At 47.4% G+C, this 26,001-nt stretch overlaps 1 protein-coding gene across 1 annotated transcript in view; it reads left to right on the plus strand.

The window, feature by feature from the left end:
• arhgef10lb (Rho guanine nucleotide exchange factor (GEF) 10-like b) overlaps positions 1 to 26,001 on the plus strand; it is a 93,868-nt gene that overhangs the window by 22,453 nt on the left and 45,414 nt on the right. Inside the window, 15 exon segments of the mRNA XM_064297959.1 lie at positions 2,382 to 2,480; positions 3,581 to 3,714; positions 7,368 to 7,481; positions 8,556 to 8,664; positions 9,858 to 9,961; positions 10,473 to 10,550; positions 12,527 to 12,706; positions 14,432 to 14,548; positions 14,859 to 14,951; positions 16,133 to 16,303; positions 17,620 to 17,761; positions 18,828 to 19,031; positions 21,812 to 21,927; positions 22,741 to 22,862; positions 23,173 to 23,178. Coding sequence (XP_064154029.1) covers positions 2,382 to 2,480; positions 3,581 to 3,714; positions 7,368 to 7,481; positions 8,556 to 8,664; positions 9,858 to 9,961; positions 10,473 to 10,550; positions 12,527 to 12,706; positions 14,432 to 14,548; positions 14,859 to 14,951; positions 16,133 to 16,303; positions 17,620 to 17,761; positions 18,828 to 19,031; positions 21,812 to 21,927; positions 22,741 to 22,862; positions 23,173 to 23,178 — 1,789 coding nt within the window.

Genomic DNA, 26,001 nt, shown 5'->3' on the forward strand with positions numbered 1-26,001 from the left:
TTACTGTATATGTAGTCTTTCAGCCTAGAAATTAACACTGGGAAGGCCGTTTATTATTATTATTGAGACCAGCCCATGTTAAACACCTTTAGCAGGCTGATTCATAAAAGGTCAGCATGTCCAACCAAACACTTGCTCTGGGTTTTCATTGTTCATGGAATATCTACCGGGGCATTGTAACAGACAAGCAGAGTGGGCATGCTTGAGTTAGCTGGATAGTTCTGGAAACAAGTTGCATGCATGGTCTCATGGTCTCTGGTGTCCATTCAGAGTTCTTATCCCCTTTGGGCACATTGGTGATGTTTGCGATGTGATTTTGTAGATTGTGTTTGCGCCCTCCCAGAAGACTAGCGCTGTGCTTCCTTTGTACTGTGCCTGTGCTGTGTCTCTACCACAGCAAAGCTCTCCTCCCAGGAATGGACTTCTGCTCTGTGCATTGTATACATCTTAATAATATGCGCAAAAATTGGTTTTACATTCGCCACAAGAATGTATGGCTGCCCAGCTCTTGAGAAAAATTAAACAGAATGACCTTCACATGAATAAGTCATCTACATTTTCAATCAGCTTATTTAATTGGATAACATAATAATAATAATAATAATAATAATAATAATAATAATAATAATAATAATAATATTCTCAATGGGCCTAATTAACAAAACGTTTATTAAATGATTCTTACATTTGTTCTAAAAAAGGTTGCTGTGAAAAACCAATATGGGATTCATGACCCATGTGCAGACCTTTGTTTTTGTGCATATTTCCGATGTATGTGATGATGAATGCTGACCGTTTGTAAATTTTATGCACAATCCTGTTCATGTGATTAGCATAAGGAAAAAGACATGGACAGATACATGTTAGAAAAAAAAGATGAAAGCTGAAATGTGCTTGGAAACACACAGTTCTTAGCACATTTCTTATACACAGTTCACGATCAAATGTGATTGTACACATTTTGTGAATGAGGCCCAATAAATCATGTTAGCACAGTTGAATTTTTTGAATACTTTGTAGTCTGCATAAAAATGTCATACAATCAATTTTTCAAATTAGTGCTTTATGAAGACAGCCACATATATCTCATCAGGCACCCACCTTAATGCTTACGCTTGTCCCTTTACCTGTAGGATCAATCAACTAGGAAATGGAAGATCTTTGTACACTTAATCCCCTCTATTAGATGGTAATGTGAGTGTGATTTCTAATAATGTTAATAACGTGTCATTAAGGATGCACATCAGTGGTTCACTTGGTCTGATGAGCCTCCTTTGTTGTGTGATAAAGGATATTGATTGACAGCACATGGCAGTTCCACCAATGAGGCTCCAGAATTCTCTCAGTCTCATCAATAAGTGTGGAGAGCTGAAGGGTCATGATGCAACGTTCTGCACATAACCCATTGGCACTGCTGTTCTGAAGTGCTAAAAACAGATTTGTGTTGATGAAGATGAAACATATAAAATAAAAATAAACTGACAGGCAAAGTACAGCCTGCTTCCTCTTTCTCGTTCCCTTTTTCATATATTGCCTTGCTGAAGTGTACTCTTGATGCTTTAACACTTACTTTAAGAGGAGCCGATGAAAGAAAGTAAATTATGACTCAATGCTTTGGAACACGATATTCTCAGTGTAATAATCTGAGCGATTTCAAAGGCTTTTTATTTGGAGTTCATTTTAATTTTTTTAATGTTACGAGAATCCTACAGGAATATATATTGTATTTTAAATTGAATTATAGAATTTTGTTTGTTTGCAATATCAATTATGTTTGCTTGAATTATGATTATCATTCATATATGAACTGAAGGCACAAACCTAGCTTAGAGACAGTGTTAAACATGGAGGAAGAATGTTTACCACTCTGAAATCTCTCTGGAATGTCAAGTTGGTCAATGGGACACTAGAAAAACAACTCCTGCGGACTCTAGTGCACTACCAAATTGCCACTTGGAAGCACCCCACCCCCCTCCCCTGTTCTGCCTCCACATGATGGGAGAGAGTGATAGAGAGAGAGAGAGAGACAGATAGACAGATAGATATTTATTTTTTATATACATTGCCGTACCTTACAAGCTTTTGCAATACAAATGTACAAATTTGGCATGCCTATAAAGCGAATTGAATTGAATTGAATTGATAGGGAGGGACACACAGAGAGATAGAGAGAGAGAGATAGAGAGAGACAGACAGCAAGAGAGAGAGAGAGAGAGAGAGAGAGAGATGGGAGAGACAGACAGGAGAGAAAGAGAGAGACTGCAGAGGACAGCAGGAAATAGCCATGGTGCGGTGGGTTCAGAGGGAGTGCTTCACGGTTAGGACTGACCTGGGTCTGCAGGAGCGAGGGCCTTAGGGCGTGTCCTCTCTCTCTCTCCCAGGCCAGCCGCCTCCAGAGCCCGAGGCCCCCGCTGAGACAGAGAGCCCAGAGGTGATCTACGATGACGTGCCCTTCGAGAGCCTCCTCTCCCCTGATGAAGGTGAGCCCACGGACCCCGGTCTGTAGCTGCAGGCGCTGTCAGTACTGCTGGGCCCTGCTGGGTTGTATATGCGGGTTGTGACACTGTGACACTGCAGAATGTGTGTGTGTGTGTGTTTATTTAGGTGATATGCTGTGTGTGTATTGCTACGTAACATCAGGTGCTGGACGGAGTGTAGCGCAGTGGGTAAGGAACTGGGCTTGTAACCGAAAGGTCGCAGGTTCGATTCCCGGGTAAGGACACTGCCGTTGTACCCTTGAGCAAGGTACTTAACCTGCATTGCTTCAGTATATATCCAGCTGTATAAATGGATACAATGTAAAATGCTATGTAAAAAGTTGTGTAAGTCGCTCTGGATAAGAGCGTCTGCTAAATGCCTGTAATGTAAGCTGCTGGGCTGATAGGCAGGTTGTCATGTGCATACACACTGGGAGTTTCATGTGTCAGCAGTGTGGTTTGTGTGTGGTTTGTATGTGTTTGTGTGTGTGTATTTATGCGCTTGAATATGTGTGTGTGTGTGTGTGTTTGTGTGCGTCTATGTGCGAGCATGTGCGTTGGTGGGTTTGGGTGTGTTTGTTTTTGTGGGTGACTGTGCATGCTAGTCTATGTGCATGTATATGTGTATATGTCAGGGTTGCCAGAACGTCCGGCTTTCGACCGAAATGTTTTCAAATTGTTTGTACTGGTCTGGACAGTGTAATGTGCGATCAGAGTAACTGATGGAAGAAATGTTGCGTTAGTTTCTAATGAACTGGCGTAAGACTCCCCGGTCCAACATTGGTTCCAAGGGGGAAAGCCAGCCCAGGTCCAACAGCTGCTGACCCTGTTCATGATTATGCTTCCAGCTGTGCATGTTGTCCTGTTTTGACAAAATAAAAATCTGAAAACCCTGGTACATGTCTGTGTGTATATGCTTCAATGTGTGTGCCAGTGTGTGTGTGTGTCTGTATTTGTGCATGTACATGTGTGCGTTTGTGTGTGTGTGTGTGCTTGTATGTGCATGCGAGCATGTGTCTGTATTTGTGCATGTACATGTGTGCGTTTGTGTGTGTGTGTGTGTGTGTTAGTGGTTGTGTTACACTCTCCCCTCTGCCTGTCAGAAAACCTGATATATGAAGATGTGCAGAAGACAGAGGAGCTGGCGGGCGCAGACAACGGCTGGAGCTCCAGCGAGTTTGAGAGCTACGACGAGCACTCTGATACAGAGAACAAAGCAGCTCCCACACGCAGCAAGGTAAGGCCCCGAATGCCGTCTTCGCCCTGCCTGCGCAGAATTATGGGTGTGTTATGACTAACGGTTGTTCTGCCTAGCCTGACTCTGCAGACTCCCACTGACAGAGAGGGAGGTGTTAAGGGTAGAGTGGGAGGATGTTGTGCAGGAGAGGAATCATCTTGTGGCACTGCAGTAGCCCATGAACAGCCAAGGCGTTCTGCGCATTCCTTACGGAGTCTGACAGGGGAAAGGGAAGCAGCTGGTTTCTTTTAAAACTGATGAAAGATGTAGGCACTGCTGCTTTTGGGAAAACATACCAGGCCATACTGATCTGTGATTAACCACATTGTTGCATTCTAAAGCTTCATGGACTTACTGGGTAGTACTTCCCATCCCCATGATGCTCAAATATATTGTTAAGAAGGAATGATAAAGAGATAATCTACTATGTCTAATATACTACTATTCCTAGTATCAGGTCTGGCCTTAAGACAAGGTATTGGCAAAAAAAGTCAGTTTATTGATTTCTTGCCAATTTCTACTCTTAATAGATTAAGTAGCCTAATCTTTTGTGTGATCTGACATTTTAGATACATTTATTAATGAGCTCCGAAGTTACAGCTGAAGAATGTTCTTGTCAATATGAAATGTTTTAGTCAGGTCTAATCTACAAGTAGCTCATCACACAACCCCTCCAGGAGCTGCCCATCCTCTTTTAAAGGAAGGCAGCAAACTGTAGGCCTTCAAAGTGAAATTATAATCTATCCATCTTCAAAGGCTGATGCAATGGCCTTTCATGAACATCACACTGTAGTCTGAATATATTCCACAAGGGGGCAGCATTTACTAACAGTTTGGACTAGTGGCAGACAAAAAAATAATGACGATTTAAAATGGTTTACATTCAGGATAAACATATATGGGGCGGCTATTCTGTTGTATACCAAGTTACTTCCACTTTCTGGAGCTTTTGTTTGTTTATCGGCAAATGCTTCCATAAAGGACACTGTGATGGTGATTTTAATAATTCAACATGGCGGTGCGGTGGTGCAGTAGGTAGCACTGTAAGAAGATCATCGGTTCAAATCCTGGCCTGGGTCTTTCTGTGTTGGGTTTGCATGTTCTCCCTGTTTCTGCGTTGGTTTGCTCCCTGTACGCCGGTGTCCTCCCACAGTCCAAAGACATGTAGGCTAATTGGAGACTCAAAATTGCTAATAGGTATGGGCGTGTGAGTGAATGGCGAGTGTGCCCTGAGATTGGTTGGCGGCCTGTCGAGGGTGTATTCCTGCCTCTCGCCCAATGCATGCTGGGATAGGCTCCTGCACCCCCTGCGACCCTGTCCTAGTATAGATAATGGAAGGATATAACTATATATATGACAGGTAAAACAAAATGTAGTTGCATGTCTATTAGCAATCCATGACTATATATTTCATAAGGTGTAATATTACAATCATAATGATATCACGTTACATCTTTACACTGATAAAAATAGAATAAGAGGAAGTAGCAAACTAATGTTTTGTGTGTAAAAGAACCATAACGAATGTGATGAGTCATTGGTGGTTTCATTGCACTTTCAAGCAGGCATGGCTTAATCTTTCAGACTGGCATTGTGCTGCTGGGAGGATCAAACAGGGCCTCGCTTAGTGGTGTGCAGCCCAGCTGGCGCTCAACACAGTGAAAGGGCTGCCATTGCTGTTTGAGCCAGCCGAGAGCCAGAAGTCCCCTTCGGTTCTGCTTCCCCTCGGCGTACTTCCCCTTCCCGCTTCACGTGCCCCTCTCCCAGCCTGGCGTGCCACGTCCCTCCCCCTCCCCCTCCCCGCCGCAAAGCCAGCCTCATCAGTTGCTGGAAGCCAGCGCGGTCTCTCTCAGCGCGCGTGCGCCTGACGCCCCTCTCTCCTCCGCGTGGCCCCAGGTCCAGCTCTCCGTGGCCCGGCCGGCTCGAAGCAGCCTCAGCTCTCGGCCCGTGTCCGAGGCGCCGTGGTGGTGTAGCACAGTGGGTCTCCCAGAGGCAAGTGTGGAACATCCGGTTAGCGCACGCAGTAGCGCTGTCTAGCGCTGTGGTCACCTCCCTCCCCCCCCGCCCCGCCCCCCCCCGTCTCCCTTCACTGTGATATAGTCTGCTGTTAGAAAAGTTTGTAGCGCTTGACCGCGTAAGTTGTGACACACGCTAGCTCTCGGGTGGCTGTCAGATCCTCCACGTTCCCTGCAGACGTTTTGGTAAGGTTTGGCTAAAACTGAAATGTTCATATTCTTTTACCTTATTGTTTGCTCCTTTTACCTTGTGCTGTGACCTAAAATGCGACAGAAATGTTATACTATGACATTTAGATTCCTTGTGTGACTATGTGTTGTGAATTAGAGTGTGTTCTGAGAATCTTTCCTTTTAGATGATTTCTTTATGCTATTCCTGATTGATTGATCATTTTCAGTAATGGATGCTATCTTCTTTTTTAATGCTATATTTTTATATTGTTCACATCATTTGTGCATGTAAAGTAATTATGAAGTTTTTTTAAAAACAAAAACGTTTTGGTTTACATTGATATACATGCCATGGTCAGTTCTATAAGCTTGAGTAAGTCTGATATTCAGTCTGTCCATGAAGTTACACCATGATTGAGATGTTTGAAGGTCCATCCAAGGGAAAGGAGAATCATCTGCAGTGTCTCCTAAAATAACTTAAAGTAACTGGCTTCAGAATGTTGTTTTCCTGCTCTCCAAACTCTGCAAAAAACTGACTCAGCAGCTGACGTTATATTTGAGTCCCATCAGTTTGGCAGAGACCTGGGAGAATTCTCCTGAGTCTCTGAGCTGAAGGCACAGGTGATTTAACTACCGTTTCAAGCAGTCCTTATTGATGACAGCAGAACTCAACGAACCACTTTTTTATTAGCTTGAGTACGTCTTGCCAATTATCACAGGCCATCAGAATTACAAGTGTGTGAGATCAGTATTTGCAGGTACTGATAGCTGACAGGATATTGGCCGTAACAAAGATGTCGCTGATCATTTGACACACACTTAAATTTGCAAATAGTCAATTAACACATGCTGCTGTTATGAAGCCAATTGCTCCCATCCCATTTTCAGGTTTTTTCTTTGATGGAATTTTGACTCAGCATCTCTGAAATTTCTGAAAGCTTTCCCTCTTGCTATCATTGGAAAAAAAACATTATCATATGAAAGGGAGAAGCATTGTGAACCATGGCCGGTGTTCATTTCAATTCGATACATAGAGCACGCTGAAGAATTGAGTCATGTATGAGTGGTTTGATAATTAGTCCCCATTAACCCTAGCTGTCTGAGGAGCACTGCATGCTGAGATTATTTGAACTCAATAAGCTTTCTTTCCAGAAGCATCTGTAAGTGTTTGCTGTCTCAGTCTCTTTGCACTGCCCTGTAGATGACTGATCTAATGTCTGTTTCAGACTCTGCCTTGTTGTTCTTTTACAAATCCTGTAACACGCCAGCCTTGCTTGTCTTGCCTTGACACTTTCCTCTTTTTTTATCCCACTCTCCCTCCATCTCTGCCTCCTTTCTCTGTCTCTATCTCTTCACATGCACATGCTGCTCACCTCACCTGATCTATGTCCCTTCACCCCACCCCCACCCCACCCCAATCTCTCCTGCTTTTGTCTGTGGGGCTGCTGCCATGGCAACGCCCGTAGCTCCCTCCAGACGTGCGTCGGCTGAAGGAACGTTGCTCCAAGACCAAGCGTGAGCTGGCTATGCGGCTAGGCGGCCGTGACGTCACCCAGATCAGGCAGAGCTATGACACCAAGGTACCTCTCCTGAGAGCAGGTGGGCTGGTGTGGTCCTACCCGGGACCTGTGTGCTACAGGAGGCAGCCTGACTATGCATTCAGTTCAGTTCCTCACAGAGACACTGTCTCAAAGGTGCTTTACAGGAAGACAGAAAAACAGGAAATATGAATTTTGGGAAAACCCAAGCCTGAATCCCCCTAAAAAAAAAAACAGCAAGTGAGGTAAAAATAGTTTTTAAAATCCCCAGTGGGGAAAAAAATACACTCAGTAGCGGGAGAAAGCTCCCCAGTGGTAAGAAATCTCAGTAGGCACACAGTCAGTGAGGCGGAGACCATCCTCTGCTGGTCACGTATTCAGGACCAATGACAGGACCTTCTGAATTGACCACATTTCTATAAATAATGTTGCTGATGTGAAATAAACTGTCATGTTTCTCAGATCAGAAATTTCCGTTTGAAAACTGCCTTAATGCCTCAAAGCCACTTATAGAAATAGTGCTTCTTGCGTTTCCTCCAAAGCAGAAATTGAGGACACATTAATATTCTCATTTAAGACATAAATAACTGGAGAAAGTAGCGCAAGAGACATTGCCAAGTATTTCGGAATGAATTATTGTGGTTCTTGGAGTCGCACATTAAATTCTACTGAATTACTGCGGACAGAAATCCGCCCAGTTTGAGCGGGGATTTACTGAGAAAGGGGGACAGCGGCACAGTCTGCTCTCAGTGCCCGTGGAGACGGGGCCGGATACCTTTGGCACAGGCTTCCCGTCCGTTCGAGCATTCTCTGTAGCAGAAAGCCAGAATGACTCCAACGAGTCTAATCCCATCCAATGGCTGAAGACTCTCTGCTTGGATCTTCCTTAAAGAGGAATGCCACGGGAATCTGCTCCCGAACCAAACTCTTCCGTCTGATGGACTCTCGGGACAGAAGTGCGCCCTTAAAACTGTGACGTGCCTTGACCTACCTCCCTTTTCTCTCCCTCCCTTTTTTCTCATGCTCTCTCTCTCTCTCTCTTTATTTGTCTCCATCCATTGGTTTCTCGCTCTCTCCATACCATCCTCCCAACTTCTCCCTGCTACCCAATGACAGGTACAGCAGCTGATGAAGGCAGCCAGAAACGGGACTAAAGATGGAATTGAAAAGACTAAGATAGCCATGATGCGCAAAGTCTCCTTCCTGCACAAAAAGGACAACTTAGGTAATTCAGGAATCTGTGTTTCTTTTTTGTTTTTGTTTTTTCTACTCAGAGATGACCTGAACTTTGACCCTCTAGACATTTGACAATGCTGAATTATTTTCTTGGCCGTTTAAATGTTATGTTGGTGTTTTAGCACATTTTCCCTGTTAATTAAGAGGTATTATAAATATTTTAGATTAAGAAAATCTAAATGAAACATTAGTTTGTTTTACTCTGGACGTTATTAGGTAATTTGGATGGAGCCAAGCTGGTGTTTGCTCTTAGGAATGACTGAAACCTTTTGATGTGAGGGGGAAAATGAATAGAACATTTTAATGACAGGAGAAAAGGGTTAAATCTGGCGCAGAATTAGGGATTGTTTTTGTTATCAGAATAAATATTATTCCTAATAATATAATCATGAATAACTGTGGTATTATATAGAGCATTAGCAGTTACATTGTGCAGTTACAGCAAAATAGTGTTACAGTTTTTAGTCCTAAAACCCGGAAGTAAGTTTGCATTTTTGATAAGGTCTGTGGTGAACAGAAACGCGAACCTAAGAGAGTTTCACATTTTGTTCTATGAGATAAATTACACCTATTAATATCTCAACCATGGATTTCAAGGCTATTAACTCAAGTTTCCATACTAGCCCTCTTGTATGTGACAACCGTTGTATTTTCAATATAGCGACTTACTTTTATAAAGCAAATAACGTCTTCGAAATTCACGGTTGAGATAAAAATGGGTGTCATTTATCTCGTAAAACAAAACGTGAAACTCTCTTAGGCATACGCAAACCACAGACCTTATTTCTGACAGAAAATGAAATCCCTATGGGAAAACAGCATGGGGAAACTGCTGAGGGAATCCATGGGGATAGAAACGTCCGGGTTGGCCCGCAAAAAGACGTCATCACTGTAACACTCTACATTTCACCATGGAGAGAGAGAAGAAGGAAAAAAAACAACAACATTGTGTTAAGAATTAAATTGAGTGAAAAATAAGACTTTGCTGAGGTTATGGACAGGGCTCCATCTCAGAGCAGTGTTGCCAGAAGCTGTGGATAATTGTCAGAGAGAACAGGTAGGGGTGGAGGGAAGTGTAGTTGGGTAGCAGGGACTTTGTCCGGTCTTGAGTGTGGGACAGGTCCTGCAGGAGTTTTCCATGAAGGTGACCTTGTGAATGGCTGTGTCTCTGTGACCCTGCAGAAGAAACGGAGGATGATGCTGGGTATCTGGATGTGAACGTGTCAGAGTACAAACACCCTCCCCCCCAGCTTTCCCCCATGCCGGAGGGACTGAGCAGCCAGCAGGTGTGTGTGTGTGTGTGTGGGCGCCCTCTGTCCTCTTCTTCAACGGCACATTTTCCCTACCGCTCATCTTTGTGCCACCCGCTTGTCAGTCATTGTCAGTGTGGTGCCACACAAACTTTACAGCACAAAGCCAGTATGATAAGCAGATGCTTTCTGTATCTGCTTTATGTGATGTGAAATGGTGTGACAGCATGCTATGCTATCTGATTTATTCCTTTAACAGCTCAAGAAAGAAAAGGTTAATCGAACAGTCACATTTCTTCCTGGGCATGCTTCATAGTACTCAGCAGGAAAGTGAGCAGGTTTAAAATATTACTGCTTGCGAAAAAATGTTTCATATCACCAGCACAATTTATGTCACGGAAGAGACAGATAAAATGGTTCTTTGTCTGCGGCGAACACACACCTATGTTTAACCGGCTGAGATGAACAGGCCTCAGGTTTCCCTGTGCTGGTTTCACTGCGCAGTGCGCGTTCTCTGTGTCTGATCGCTTTGGCCCTGGACCCTCAGGTTGTCCGACGGCACATCCTGGGGTCCATCGTTCAGAGCGAGCGAAGTTACCTGGAGTCCCTGAAGAGGATCCTGCAGGTGAGGCATTAAGGCGTGTTCAGCACCCACCCACTCCCACAGTCACTGCACACTCACAGCCACTCCCACTCGCTCTTACTGCACACTTACACACACTTCTGCTCACAGTTACTGTACACTCACGCACACTCCTGCTCGTACAGTTACTGCACACTTACACACACTCACTCACAGTCACACCCACTCGTACAGTTACTGCACACTTACACACTCACTCACTCACTCACTCACTCACACCCACTCCCACTGGTACAGTTACTGCACACACACACACATAAACACACTCACTCACTCACTCACTCACTCACTTCCACTCCCACTCACTCACACACACACTCATAATAATACTCAAACAAATACACTCCTGCATACAGTAGGTATGAATACCAATAAGCATGTCAATCTTGTGTCATTGTTGGCCTGTAATCAGCGACTCATTCAGTCGAACTCCAGGTTCAGGATTCCTTTACAAATCTCAACAATGTTCTTCCATTCATTTTGCGTGTAGGACACGAACACAGTACGACAGAAGCCATGTGAGTGCATGTGGTTATCACATCTTCATATTCATTATTTCAAAGACCTGAAATTACCTGCTGATGTAAAAAAAAAAAATGTTTCCCACAGCCAAAAAATGATGGCAATATCTGACAAACAGTATCAAAGATGGAACTGGGAGCAAGCCAGCCTGCTTTTATCTGCTATTTCCGTATCATTTACAGCTTAATCTTCAGAGAGCAGGTACTCTGAACGGGATATAGTCCAGTCATTTTTCTTTTGAACCTGCTGTGAGTGGTGAATGAAGCAATATTTGTTATCTCTCTTTAGAGATGGAAAGATATGGGCATGAAAAGGAAGGGGATCCACTGTATCAGTGTCATTTTTTCATGCTGAGAAATCCCTGCCGTGTTTTTAAGTCTAGATTTATGTTGCGGCAGCTTTTGTTGCTGAACATGATTATTCCTTTTGAATATTGTTCTAATCCTGCCAGAAATGAAAGGTGCTAACTTGTTTTGCATTTCTACAGCCTTTCAGGATGCAACATTTCAGGGCTGGCAAACAATATACAAAACCAAAAACAAAATGATAATAGTAAAAAAAAAAAAAAAAAAATGTTGCTGACTAGATTCCAAATGGGTCTTGGAGATAGCTTCTTTGTAGCATGCGCATGGCTGGATGTTTTGTCTATAATCCATTGGCTTTAGATGGCTAATGTAACAAAAAAAAAAACATTTTATTAAAAAAGAAAAACTGTTCATCTCTCTTCAGTTTTGTTTGTTTGTAGCGGAAAAATTATTCCTTGGTGAATTTTTGTTTCTACACTTTCAGTACTGATTATGCATTTGTTGAGAAGTTTAAAGTCACGCTTCTGTATAATTCAGAAGTACATGTGTCAGGGGAATGTGCCAGATGCAGCACGGATGTGGAAAAACAAACAAGTATTCAGATTTGAAATTGTTTTTACTTATGTCTGGTTTTGAAATTTATAGGAAATTAAACCCATGGTGCTAAAAGAAAAAACATCTTCAAATATTTGTTCTGTTTTAAAGGCGTAATACACATACATGTGTAATAATGAACTGTATTTTTTATTTCACAGTTTGTTTTTTTTGCTCTGTCAGTTTTGTCACATTTTGTTGAAGAGGGGATGAAGGTGGTAGCGTGTATTTATCCTGGTATAGGATATGAGCTGCTTAAATTCACACCTTCACTTCCTGTCCATTAAAGCTGTGATTATTGAATACGCCCCAGCGGAGGGAGGTGAACAGCCTCCACAGATTGATTTACCCAATTACTGGGGTAATAAGGGGGGAGGATTCATAGGCCTAAATGGGATATAACAGAACCTCGCCGCTCGTTGCCATGGTACCTCATCGGCACAATGAGCCTGGGTTTAGCGCATCGTCCAAAAGCCCTTTCGGAATTGGCCGGTGAGCGTTTATTTACTTCTGAGCTCCTGTTCCTCCCACTCCCAGGAGTACCAGAAGCCTTTGCTGGAGGCGGAGCCTCGCATCCTGAGCCCCAGGAAGATCCGGCCCATCTTCTTCCGCCTGCGGGAGATCCTGCAGTGCCACTCCATGTTCCAGATCGCGCTGTTCTCTCGCGTGGCGGAGTGGGACCGCGCCGAGACCATCGGGGACCTGTTTGTGGCCTCTGTGAGCCTTTCGTCTTCTTTAAAGTCTTAAGAATGTGCATTTTCTAAAGTTCTGCAAGTGAAAATCCTTTGCCTTTGTCATGAGTGCAGCTCTTGTCATCTCATGTAGTCCCGCTGTTTTAGTTGCTCATGCTGGTATAGCACTGGGGAATGGTGGGTGTCTTCTGTAATTGCTATTTAACCTCGTCTTCATATTAAATGTGTCGGCTTGCATGGGTGGATTATATTTGAGTTCATCCTTTGCTGTAACGCTCTTTGAGATTATTATTTTTTATGTATTGAGATTGAAAAGCTCTACATACTTAAGCTATTATTGCCTATTTTGTCACAGTGAGAATTTTGGTCAAAGCCAAATGAAGGTTTAAACGTTTTGGGCACTGTACTTGCAATGAGGAGGTTTCTAAATGCATATCCAAGGTGTAGTAATGCTTTACACTCATGAAACTATATAATCTGTGATCTTATTAGTATCCAGTAGGATAGCTGGTCAAAGTGTAGGCAGATTGTAATGTATTCAGAATGGAAGGTGTGTGTGTGGCTTGCCTACAGTGCAAATACCTTGAGACAAAATGAGCTTTTAAAGGTTTGCCATGTGTTAGGAAGTTAAGCTTCATTGAATTTAAATGATAAATACCAGGGATTTACAAGTGAATGTTCCTGGTAAATATAAAGCCCCATTAATGGATCATGACTTAAATTGGGGCCAAGTTGCGACGTCTTGAATTTGGAAATCTGCGCATTGCGTAAATGTCGTAGTAGCAAGGCCCGGCTCTCTGGCCAACTGCACCCCAGCGCTAGCATTTATCTTCTCATTAGCCTCGCGGTGACAGGGGTGCCTTTCATAGAAAAGCGGAGTGAGTAACCTCGCATACAAATCAGATGGGGAGTCCTGATACAAATGACACAGGTGCAATGAATCCCTCTCTTCCCTTGTAGATTAACTCAGAACATGCGTGTGATACTCTTAAGAAGTGGGTTAATGGATTAATGCACTCGTTTGCTGTTGTAGCCATCTCTAATGGGCTTCTGTGTTTGGGCCTCCTAATTATTTATGGTTTAAAAAGGGCAGGTTTGGCTGCACTGACCCCATTACTTGTATAATTGCATTGATCATTATGAATCCGCCCGGTTAGGCAGCGCTGGCCGTGGCTGAGGCAGTGGAATGGGCCCTGATTGATTTTTGCATAACGGCTCATTAATCACCGAGGGTCCCACGTGTTGTGAATGGCCCCCGCCCCCTCCCCCCTCCCCCCCCCCCCCCCATCCCAACGCAGCTCCTCTGGGGGGTTTCCAGCGGCTCGCGGCGGTCGCCGCGGAGAGGCAGGAGTTAATTACCTCCCGCGGCCCGTCGGCTGTTCGTTAATCTGTCCGGCTCCCGCCCTCGAACCTCGGGCGTCAGCTGGCGCTGGCAGCTGTGGGTGCTCAATCAGACGGAAAACGCTTGATTCCGCGTAATCTCCCCTAAACAGGCCGCCTCAAATTGATCACAGACGTGCTTTTAATTGCTGAGGAACTCTAAGCTGTGATTGGTTTTAAATTTCGGTTTCGTGCTCCCCAGTGAACGCGTGGGACAGGTGGGCCCAGGCCCTCCATGCTGAGCGTGAATTAGCATTTTTATTTTACAGCCCTGTGCATCTATGCGGTCGCACATTAAACGGACTCCTCCCTCTTTGCCTCCTTGTCTTAAAATGTTAGTGTTTACCTCGATTCCCCATGTTTTCTATAGTTCTCCAAGTCGATGGTGCTGAATGTGTACAGCGACTACGTCAACAACTTCACCAACGCCATGGCTCTCATCAAAAAGGCCTGCATGTCCAAACCTGCTTTCCTGGAGTTTCTTAAGGTGAGCACGATAACTGTACCTCTCTGATCTCTTCTGCAGCGACTCTTTCAGTCTCTTTCTGATTGAGCCGGCGCCTCAACGGGCCTTTCCCTATGATCTTCCAGATTATTTTGAGAGATGACTGTCATTTTTGTGTGCTTAAGTGTTATCACTAGTGTGATTTGATAGAGGTTTGAAAACAGACGCTGGACTGAAAGGAGCTTAGAGACTTTGTGTACGGTGCATTGGACTGCGGTGAAGTGCTATGAGTGCTGTTGAATCTTTTTTTCCCTCCTGACCGGCGCGTTCCCTCTGATGTGGCCGTGCTCAGAAGAAGCAGGCGTCCAGCACAGACCGCATCACCCTGTACGGCCTGATGGTGAAGCCCATTCAGCGCTTCCCTCAGTTTATCCTACTGCTGCAGGTCAGTACTCATCACGCGCAGAGCACGCGGCCATCACTGACACGCAACTGACCGCCAGCACAGACACACACAGGCGCCGGCCAATCACCAGCGACCTTCAGCACCGACTCGCGGAGTCTACAGTCAGTACTGACACGCAGGACTGGGCTCATTGCGTCCTTTGAATGAAACCACCACCGTCAGCATTTAGAGCCGTCTAACATTCCTTTAATAGCCATATGCAAAACTACAGTTTTGTTCTGCCTTTCCGTGTAACTGTCAGCAAGCAACTCTGCTCCTCATCATGGTTTGTGCTTCTCTGCGTGCACAGGGGAATAAACTGGTTAGACAAATACATTTCACACACTTTCTCCATGCTTAATGGCAAGAACCTATAGTGAGTGAGTGGTGCAAATAAAAAAGCGTTTTCTTGTGATTATGAAACCGACTACACTGGGTTGCTAACGCTTAGAGGGAAGTTTGTGTGGGTTCAGTGCTCCAGCCGGGGGTGCCTTCTGTTCCGTATCCCAGAAGGCTGCGCTCTTTGCCATCGCATGGAGTAATTAAAATCATGTGCCGCTCACGTGTGTCTGTGCGCTTGGGTGTGTGAGAACGCTGGAATTGCCTCAGAGTGCCGCATGAGGAAGTGAAAGTCTGCATGCGAGCTCTGTGATTGGCTAAGGTCGATGACTGCAATTTTCACAGCTGGGCACAGCGAGTAGTCATGCACTGCGCTGCCTCGGGGGCATGCTGGGGGAAATGGTGGCATCCTGCTGTCTCACACCAGACAGTGGATGGGGGAAGTCTCTCAGCCGCTTCAGCTTTCGCACTCACTCTCTCTCTCTCTCGCTCTCTTGCTCTCTCTCTCTGTCGCTTGCTCTTTCTCAATCTTTTGCTCTCTTTCGTTTTCTCTTGCTTTATCGTTTTTTTTCTTTCTCTCTCCGTCTGTCATTTCAAGTGAATGTAAATTTAATTCAGTTCGGCTTGATTGCCAGAACATAACAAAACAAAACAAAACAAACTAAAAATAAAAAAAAACGCATTTCAAAACAAACCAGCAAACTTAAAAGAGTACCTGCAATAATAACCATGATGGACAAATGGCAGTTCTAAGCAGGACAGGCAGCCCTCATCAGTAGATAATGAGCAGTACATATCTCTCGGGCCCTCGGTAATTCCTCTTCCTGTCTGCCTCTCATCAGGACATGCTGAAGAACACTCCCCGGGGCCACCCTGACCGGCTGCCCCTGCAGCTGGCGCTGACCGAGCTGGAGACCCTGGCGGAGAAGCTCAACGAGCAGAAGCGCGTGGCCGACCAGGTGGCCGAGATCCAGCAGCTCGCCCGCAGCGTCAGCGACCGTAGCCTGAGCAAGGTGACCGCAGCCCCCCCCCCGGCCCGAACGAGCGCTGACCGCGAGCGCTGACCGTGAGAGAGCGGCACCCAGGCGTGTGCGCTGGTGACACTGAAAGCGCACCTACGCACACAGGCGCACACACACACGCATGCACACGTGCGCGCTTGCACCTGCTCTTGTGTGCATGTGCACAAAATTGCACACATAGACACACACATTCACATACTCTCACCTACATACAGGCACAGGCACATACACACACGCACATACATATACATGCATGCATGCACACGCACACGCACACACACACACACACACACGCCAGCATGCACACACGCACACACACACACACAAATAAACACTCTTACCCATATGGGGATAACTCTAATTCAGACTTTACATACAGTAAAGTCTAAATTGGATGTTTTCACTGGAAATGTGTGCATGTGCTCTGTCTGATGGTCGTTTGGGGCCTCTGTTCAGCTGATTAAGTGCTTAACAATCCTCAGCTCCCCACATAGGATTTATTTACTGTGCTGAGAGAGAGAGGGGGAGAGAGAGAGGGAGCATTGACGCACGCTTACTGGCTCTCTTTTCTCCAGATAACATTTTGTGGTGACAGTAGAGTTAACATTAGAGCTGATGTTATTGTTTTGGCTGGGACAAAGTCACAAAATCACTCATCTGTGCTAAAGCTGAAGAGAAAGGACCAAATGTGCTTAAATAACTGTTATTTGCGCCGTTGTTTGATGGAATGGAAGACAGTTCTGTCTGCATGCTCTAGAGGGCGCTCTGAATTTACGCAGTGTGGCAAAAACGGAGAGGCTGTATACCAGAGGGTGTGTATACAATATTAAAAACTGAATCGACAAAAGAATGTTGCAGAATCTCTGTATTTGAAATAATTCATTTCCTGTGAGACAGTGTAGTTGGATATGCAAAGCTCACATTTATATTTCAGGATGATTGCGTAGATTTAACTATCACAGGAGGATCACGGAAATTGCATATTTGAATGAAAACAAGGTTTATTTTATCACCTATTCATTGCCTTTGGTTTGCCATTGTAATTTCCTCACTGTGGGAATATGGTTTTTGAAATGCATGAAAATTAAAGATGAAATGTATCCCTATCTGTCAATACAGAGCAGTAACCTGGTCATGAAAAAAAGCTGTGCGTCAGTGTTGCATATCTATGTTGTGTGGGTTTATATCCGTCTATATGTATGTGTATATACATGTGTATACGTGTGTGTGTGTGTGTGTGTGTGTGTGTGCGTGTGTGCATATATATTGTGAGGTATAACCCCTCCATGTGTATTTGTACCTGTCAGTTGCTGAACTCGGAGCAGAAGCAGCTGATTCTGTGTGAGACGCTGATTGAGACTGTGTACGGGGAGAAGGGGCAGGTCCTCAAATCCAAGGAGCGCAAAGTCTTCCTCCTCAACGACATGCTCATCTGTGCCAACATCAGATGTGCACATGTCACAGCATGCTGTCCCCCCCAGCCACACCTGTTCACCAGCCATGCCTGTTCACCTGCCACACCTCTCCCCCAGCCACACCTGTTCACCAGCCACGCCTCTCCCCCAGCCACACCTGTTCACCAGCCATGCCTGTTCACCTGCCACACCTCTCCCCCAGCCACACCTGTTCACCAGCCATGCCTCTCCCCCAGCCACTTGCCGTGTGGAGCTCTGATGCAGGGTGGCTGGATTCCAGCCCCGACAGACCCCAGCGTCTGCTGCTTCTCGGTCTGTTTCGACTGTTCAATGTTTAATTGCGTCCGCTAGCCTTGTTTTCGGGGCCTAAATTTGCCACCGATTGAAAGGAAACCGCAAAACCAGCAGCCCTGCATGTCTCTGACCTCCCTGCTCTTATGTGAAGGGGCTGAATATGAGCAGAGGGAAAGCTGCAGGTTCTTCTCTCTCAGACCTTACCGGGCCGCACAGCCTCTTATTTAACAGCTGCCACTCCCTGCTCTCAAAAGACAGATGCTGTCAAGTGCCTCTGCCATTAAACGCACCCATCTCTCCTTTCTCGTCCCCTTCAGAGATAGTACATGTGAAAGTGGCATTGATCGAATCTTAGCTCAAGAAAGGTAACGTTTTTTTTGGTTTTTTTCCCCCAAGTTTTGCGAGCTTTCAGCCTGTGTTGAATGAACAACAGCAGATGGGTGATGTGGTGATCTGAGGAAGCTTCCTGATTGAAGAAGAGCTTAATTATTAAGTTAATTGCGAAAGTTAATGATCGCTTTGAATTCCACAAAATAAGATCCTTCTGATGCCTCCACTTAAAACAAATTGTGGAACTGTTCGCAATTCTTATGATCACAGACGCGCACTAATAAAAATATACCTATTAAAAAACAGCAGGTGGTCTTGTTCTCCCTCCAAATACAGACGATCAGAGTGGTTGTAATTACGCTCCCGATGCTCAGCTTGCTTTCATGACAAATCATAGGACCATATCACATTTTTCTTCCTAATTGCAGCTGGGGAAAATGTGCTGTCAGGATATTTCATTAGAAAGCATATGGGAGAGCCGAACGCTGTGCTTACGTTCTCCACCAGGGGGCCCCCTGACATCAGCAGTCTGGTTCCTGTGGGGCCCAAGTACGCCATGAAGTGGAGCGCCCCCTTGCTGCAGGTGCAGGTGGTGGAGGTCGGACAGGAGAACCCCCAGAGTAAGGACACCCTTTTCCAGCACTCTGGATCGAAGCGCCAGAGCAGCTGCGGTGTCCAAGGTATGTACCCCCCCCCCCCCCCCCCCCCCCCATCCCCACCTGCCGGCACCCCCGTTCATAGTTTTATGCCGTTTGCACTTAAACTGAATGATGATGGGGAAAAGGTCGCTTTGGTTAAGCGTGTCTTCACACAGGGAACGTGTCCGAGCGCGAGCCGCCCGCGTACTGGTTTCAAGGGGGCTTTATCTTTCGAAAAAGAAATTGTCAGAGCTGGCAGTTTTTAAACACCCGGGCTCTCTCTCCGTAATCTCATTTCACTCTCTGATGGACCATAAACATATTTAGAGAGGTACCATAAATCTGCGGAGATTATTCAGATTACCCCCGGCTTCCAATTAGAAAGCCTAGATCGGGAGATCCCAATCAGGGGGGAGTTAAACATGTTTTCTTCTCCCTGGCAAAAAAAAAACCTTTTTTTTGTGCATCGTAGTAAAAAGCCCGATAAACCCGCCGCGGAAATCCGCCACGCTAAATGTTATCGGGCCGCGGCTGTGCGGGCCTTTAAAACCGAGCCGGTCTGAAATATTAATGACGCCGTTGTGGTCGCTGCCCTCGACGAGGCCGGGGCGCGCGCCGGTCCGGGTGTCAGCCGAAAGGCGCGGGGAGAAGCAGAGCCCCGTCGCGTATGTGATGACCCATTTAAAAACCCGCGCCCGGTTACGCAACGGCGGCAAACGCTTTAATCTTCCTTTCTCAGAGTCTGGTGCGTCAGAGGCAGAACTAACCCCGCCCCCCCGTCCCCCCCGCCCCCCCCGCCACCGCTCATGTGCCCGACCCGTCTGTTGCACAGACGAGCCATCACACGCCGCCGTCTATTTATAGGCCTGCAGTGTATGTAGCTCTCTGCGGGGCCCTGAGCCCAAATCGCCCCCTATATTCTCCAACTCGGCTAAAACAGGCCCATTTTTCATCCGCCCGCGCCGCGCAGCCTAATTTATCGGCGAAATAGGCTGAACGTGTGGGAACTCTAGAGATTCCTCTCGTTCCTTCGCTCTTAATCTCGTACGCGCGAGGAAGCGAAGGAGGAGGGGGGGGAAATAAAAACGGCGGAGGTGCGGTTTTAACTCGTTCCTCGTCTCTCTGTTCAGACGTTTATGAATCAAACGCTAACTGACACGAGTGCTCTTTAAACAAGGGCTTCGCTGAATGTGTTCCACAGGAAGGACCCGTACAAGGGCACCTTACACGGACTAACATATTACATAAACACCATTAGATAAGCAATGTGTGTACATTAAAAATGTCCTTTCAAAGAACAAAACACATTGCGCACACACACACACATTTTATCCTGTCACATCAGTCACATTGTGAATCTTAAACAAGAAAAAAAATCTAAAAAACACCTGACACCCTGCTTCCTACTCCTGACACCGTACTTCCTACTCCTGACATCCTACTCCCTACTTCTGACACTCTACTTCCTACACCCTTCACCCTACTCCCTACACCTGACTCCTTACTCCCTACTCCTGACACCCTACTCTCTAAATCTGACACCCTACTCCCTTCTCCCTACTCGCACTGCTTATTGTGGACGGATGACATGGGCTGAAATGCGCAGCTGAGCCGCAGGCTGCAGGTAAAACCCGAAGCGGCATCGCTGCTGGATCAGGGCTCAATACTGACCCCTCTGGCAGTGCTCCTTCTGTGGTACGCTGGCTGATTAGGCCTTCAAAGAAACCATGGAACAACAGCGCCAATAACCGCAACCCCGAGTCGTAGTTCCAAAACCAACCGCGCTGCGCCGTCTCCGGCATCGATACCCGTTCGGGATGACGGGCGGACGCCTGGGCTACGTTTTGATTACCCCCCCCCCCGCCTCCTTTTTTCCCCCCGAGGGCCGGGGCGATGCCTTCGACTGAACCGCGGGCCGGCGGGCACGTCGTGTCACGCCTGTCGCCCCGAATCTGCGGCGTGACAGTTATTCCTCGCCCCGGTTCGGGGGGCGGCGGCGACGGGCCGAGCGGTCCCCAGAGCCCGCGTCCAGCGACAGAATTTAATTACGCGATTAATATCCCCGCGCCCGGGAGCGGGGGGCAGTAAAATCGGAGAAAACAACAGCGGTATGGATTCCCGATGAGGCGAGCGTGCGGCGGGAGCGGGGGAGCGAGAGGGGGCCGCCGCTCGAATCGATGGCGCATTCGGCGTTTAATGAGACACCTGCTCGGGAAAAGCCACGTGGCGCCTCTCCCTCAAACGGCTTCATTTTGATCTCATTGGTTTCCGACACCGCAGCTCCCATAAACAATGGGGATCAATTCATCACGCATCGATCAGCATGGTTAATGGTGTGCCGTATTGACGAACGGAAGTTTTCCGTAATGACTTCGCATCAGTGAAATGCAAGTCGGATCTTGGGAGCTTTTTGTTACTTAAGTTCAATGAAAAATTACTTACCCTCGTCTGAATATTGCATTCGCTTTTATGGTACGTCTGGGGCATATGCTAACAAAAAACTACTCTCAATAGCCAAACATTTGCCAGTTTTTTTTTTTTTTTTTCCAAATCAGAAATAAGTTCTGAAATGATATGGAGTATGAGCATAGGGTGAATTGAGCTCACAGCAGTATGGTGGGCAACTGTGAGTGAAGTGAAAAGTGAGCTCACAGAGTTACAGGAAGTAAATGAGTTCGGCTCACAGCAGTGTGGTCGGTTACAGGAAGTAGATTACTTGAGCCCACAGCAGTTTAGTGGGTTACGGTATATCAGTTGAGCTCACAGATGTGGCGTTACAGGGGTCAGCTGACGTGAGCTCACAGGTGTGTGGTGCGTTGCAGGGAAGGTGTTCCTGGGACCCCCTCGTCTCTACCAAGAGCTTCAGGAGCTGCAGCATGACCTGTCCGTCGTGGAGGAGATCACGCTGCTCATGGGCACTCTTCAGGGCGCGTACCAGGTAAGCAAGCAGCCGGAGCTCCCGCCGCTGCTCTGCTCAGCGCCTGGTCCTCTTCAGGGTGCCTTCCTGCTGCCCTGTCCAGCGTAGCGTAGCGGGCAGGGAACCGGGCCCGTGGCCCCGAGGCCGTTGGGTTTGATCCCCAGCCGAAGTGCCGCAGTCGTACCCTTGAGCGAAGCGAACCGCCCCCGTGAAAGATTCGGCCTTTAATGAAATAGATTGCACATAAAAATGCAATCTGCGTGAGTCGCTCCGAACGAGGCCGTCTGCTAAACGTCGTCATGCAAACCGCGAAGACGCATAACTTCCGTTTGATGAAGAAAAGTGCAGACAAAAGCCGAAGAGGAATTGTGGAGAGTAAGCAGAAACCAGCGACGCGCGGCAGGTGATTCATACAGGGAGGTACGGTAATCATCATACAACAGCCTGGAGACTCTCTGCGATGAAAGAGCTTCGGCGTCTATCTCTCTAGGATAATTGTCCATTCCTCTGTTACCCGCTCACATTACAGCCGGCTTGCGTGTAACACTCGAAGTGTGTCAGCATTGCTGGACGCATGGGATGATGAAGATGGGTTTGACTGTATTTGCAGCATGTAGCACTTTTCAATACTGTGAAGTTCAGAGTGAGGGGGAGGGGGTGGGGGGAATTCAGCTCGGCCATCAAGGAAGTGTAGCGCTCGCCTTAGTGATGCATGGCTGCCATTTAGTGCCAGAACACATTAGCTGAGGGCGAGAGTGGGGAAAGTAATAAACCAGTTAACTGTGTGTGTGTGTGTGTGTGTGTGTGTGCGCGCGCGTGTGTGTGTGTGTGCAGAATCTGAACACGACGGTGGGGCAGGACTGGTGCCTGGCACTGCAGAGGCTGATCCGAATCAAAGAGGAGGAGATCCAGTGCGCCAACAAGTGCCGCCTGCGTCTGCTGGTCCCGCGCCGTGAGTCCTGGGGTGGAAGCCAGACACAAGTGAAGGTTCCTATGATGATGCGGACGTGTCTCTTTTTCCTATTCCTTCCTGTGTGCTAATATTATACATGAAAGAAATTAACTGTGAAGGCACTTTAACAACAAAGGTGATACTTGAGAAATCAGTTACTGGTGTAATTGGTTCATTCTGTACTGACTTGATGTAGATGCTCTGATGTCATCTCTGATGTCATAATGCTGGCCAAGCCACATGCGTGGGATGGACGCTGTAAGAAAGAAATAATGTTCATTAAAGTAAGGAATATATTGACATGGTTTGGAAAGGGATCAGTATGCATTTTGTCTGGGGCTCATAATTATCAGGTCCCTCTTGAAAATGAGGAGTAAATCTGAATTGGACTTCCTGGTTAAATAAAGAATTCACACAAATTTAGAATAAACTTGGAACTGGAGGTGAGGAGCATTAGTATTCCAGTGCTGGCATGGAGTTTCCCTGTGAGTTTAGTGGATGGGAGTGGGGATGATAAATGGCTGTGGGTGGGGGTTGGGGGGTGGGGGGATCTTGGAACAGCCGCAGGTGGTGGCGCAGGTGGCGGCTCACCTGCCCCACCGCCGGTGACACTGCGCTGAACTGCGGCAATCTGCTCCAGCGCACAGACAATGAGCAGGTGTCCCTCAAACAGGTGCAGGAGCGCCCTGTCGCCCTCCCTCCACCTCCTCACCACACGACTCGAATAATCTCCGTCCTCCACTTCATCTCCCACCAACACTTCATCCCCCACCCCAACCCCCTTTACACCTTTTCCTGTTACACTCGTTGCCACAAGCCAAACATATAGAAACATTTGCCTGGTAGTATCCTCTAGAGTCTAGACCTCATAAGTTGCACAGTACTGGTACCAGGTAAATCATACGGGCTTGGCAGAGGCTGCTGGGGGAGGGGGGGTGTATGTGTGATGAAGGGCGTTAAAGTTGGCTTCGATCGGGGAGACCACTTGCCCACTGGGGTGAACGTGTGGCATCTGAGGTGTGGGGGGCACACTGACTGACTGGCAGATTGCGCGGCGTCGCAGGGGGAAAGGCTGGCAGGCTGGCGCGGAGTGCGTTGAGCCCGTTTCTGGCTGAGAACAATGCAGGCTCAGCCAATCGCACGCTGGCATGCGTCCCCTGGCCTTATTACAGACGCTGACGTACCGGGCCGACCGCGCAGCGTGTTTTGGGAAAAACACACTTCCAGAATGAAGAGGAAGGCCTTGGGCTTCTTAACTGCGTAACTGATGCTCCATCCCTTTGAGAACATTGAGTTCAAAGCACAGCGAGCGCAGTTCTCCAGTGGAGGCTGACGGTCCAGGAAGTGATTATGGTGGGACGTGAAGAGCTTCAGATTTTTTTTCCTCCCACCCCCTCCTTTGCTGCACCCCTCTGACGCAGTATCGGTCCCCTGGCTGGAACATGCTGATACCAGGCTGATAAATCACGCTGCTTCCCAGGTTCAGGGCTGTAAAGGGCTGATCCAAGCCTGTGAGATCTCAAGGGAAATAACACGCGCGTTGCAAGCGACGGGCTTTGCGTGGACGTTGTTGCACGGAAGCGGTCCAGAGAGCTGTCCTCTTCTCTAGGACCCGGATATCATGGTCACGAACGTGAGTGTGCTGTACCGCACCTGTAGATGAGGCCCTGGACTGAGCGTGCTGGGGCGCCCTGCCACCGCCCCTCTGGCGGCCTGCCCTTCTGCCCGTGTCACACGTGTCACAACCGGGCCTTTTCTGTTTACCGTTTGGAGCATTTCCCCCAAAGTCCAATTAACTGCGCTCCGGCACCTGTCCTCTCTCTCTCTTTCTGTTGCACTCTCACATGCCGTCTCTCCATCCCCCTCTCTCTCTGTCTGTCTGTTTCTCTGTCTCTCTCTATCCCTTTCTCTCTGTGTCTCTCTATCCCTCTTTCTGTCTTTGTCCCTCTCTCTGCCTCTCTCTCTCTGTCTGGTGTCCCTCCCCCCCTCTCTCCCTCTCTGTATCTCTCTCTCTGGACTGTGTGATGAGGACTCCTGTGGAAAGTGGATTCTTGGATGCACGCTGCTCTTCAGTCAATTACCCTCTAATGATGCCTCTATGTGTATCACCTGTCTTCTCCCGCCTAAGAATGGGAGGGGGGAGGGGCTCTTTAACTGTAACAACAAGGGGCACTGGTGACAAATGATGCTGATTTGACTTACTTTTTTCCTTGAAAAACCACAGGCATTATGAATGTGGAGGGGAAGGGGGTGGGAGTAGGGGTAGGCCAGGGACACTCTGGAGGTCGTGTGTCGCCAAAGATAAGGGGGTGGAGGGTGGGGTGGGGGGGAGTGGGGGGAGGTCAAAAGTGCACACTCTCTCCTGCTGCCGTCAGGACTGTAGAGGACGACCGTTATTGCCAAACTCATCCAGTCACAAATTCTGCCTCATTTGTATGCATTAGTGTCAGGGAGAAAGCGGGGATGCCCCCTGTGGGAGCCGGTCGGCTGCAGGGGGACGGGACCGTAGTCCCACGCAGGGCCCTGTCTGTAAAGCAACCAGGCTGCAGACATTTGAGACCACGGTAATTATACTGGTTACAGTACAGAGATTAGTAAGCTGAAAAATATCAGATATTTGGCATCCCTCTAAGGAGAATGCCAGTCCGCTGAGGTCTCAGGTGGGGTAAGTGCGGTTTAACTGTTTCGGTGAGCGTAAACGACAGTGTGCGCAGTGTGTCGGTGCTCAATCGCGTGATAAAGATGTTCGTTCTCGTAAAGAGTGCGCCGCTCTGGGGCTCTCTCTCTCTCTCTCTCTCTCTCTGCTTCGGCGTGACAGTAGCCTTGTTACTGTCAGAAGGATGGCGGGAGAGTTATGGTTCCGACCGTCGCGTCCTCTCTGACCTTGGCATTATCGCCGCTCGTCCCCGATTAGAATGCAAACGCACGCCGTTTGTCACGGCCGCGTAGGCCGGGGCGCCATCGATGGTGGGGGCGTGGGTGGGGGGGGCATCTTCCAAGGAGTGTCCGTCACAGACTGGGTACCCGGGGCCCCAGACACCTCCCCTGAATCCATTTCATAGCTCTTCTCACACTCAGCACCTCTTTCTCCCCTCTCTCTCTTCTCTCCCCTTCTCGCGTCCTCTCTCTCTCTCTTCTCTCTC

The sequence above is a fragment of the Anguilla rostrata genome, chromosome 11 (assembly GCF_018555375.3).
Source record: "Anguilla rostrata isolate EN2019 chromosome 11, ASM1855537v3, whole genome shotgun sequence".
Lineage (NCBI taxonomy): Eukaryota > Metazoa > Chordata > Actinopteri > Anguilliformes > Anguillidae > Anguilla > Anguilla rostrata.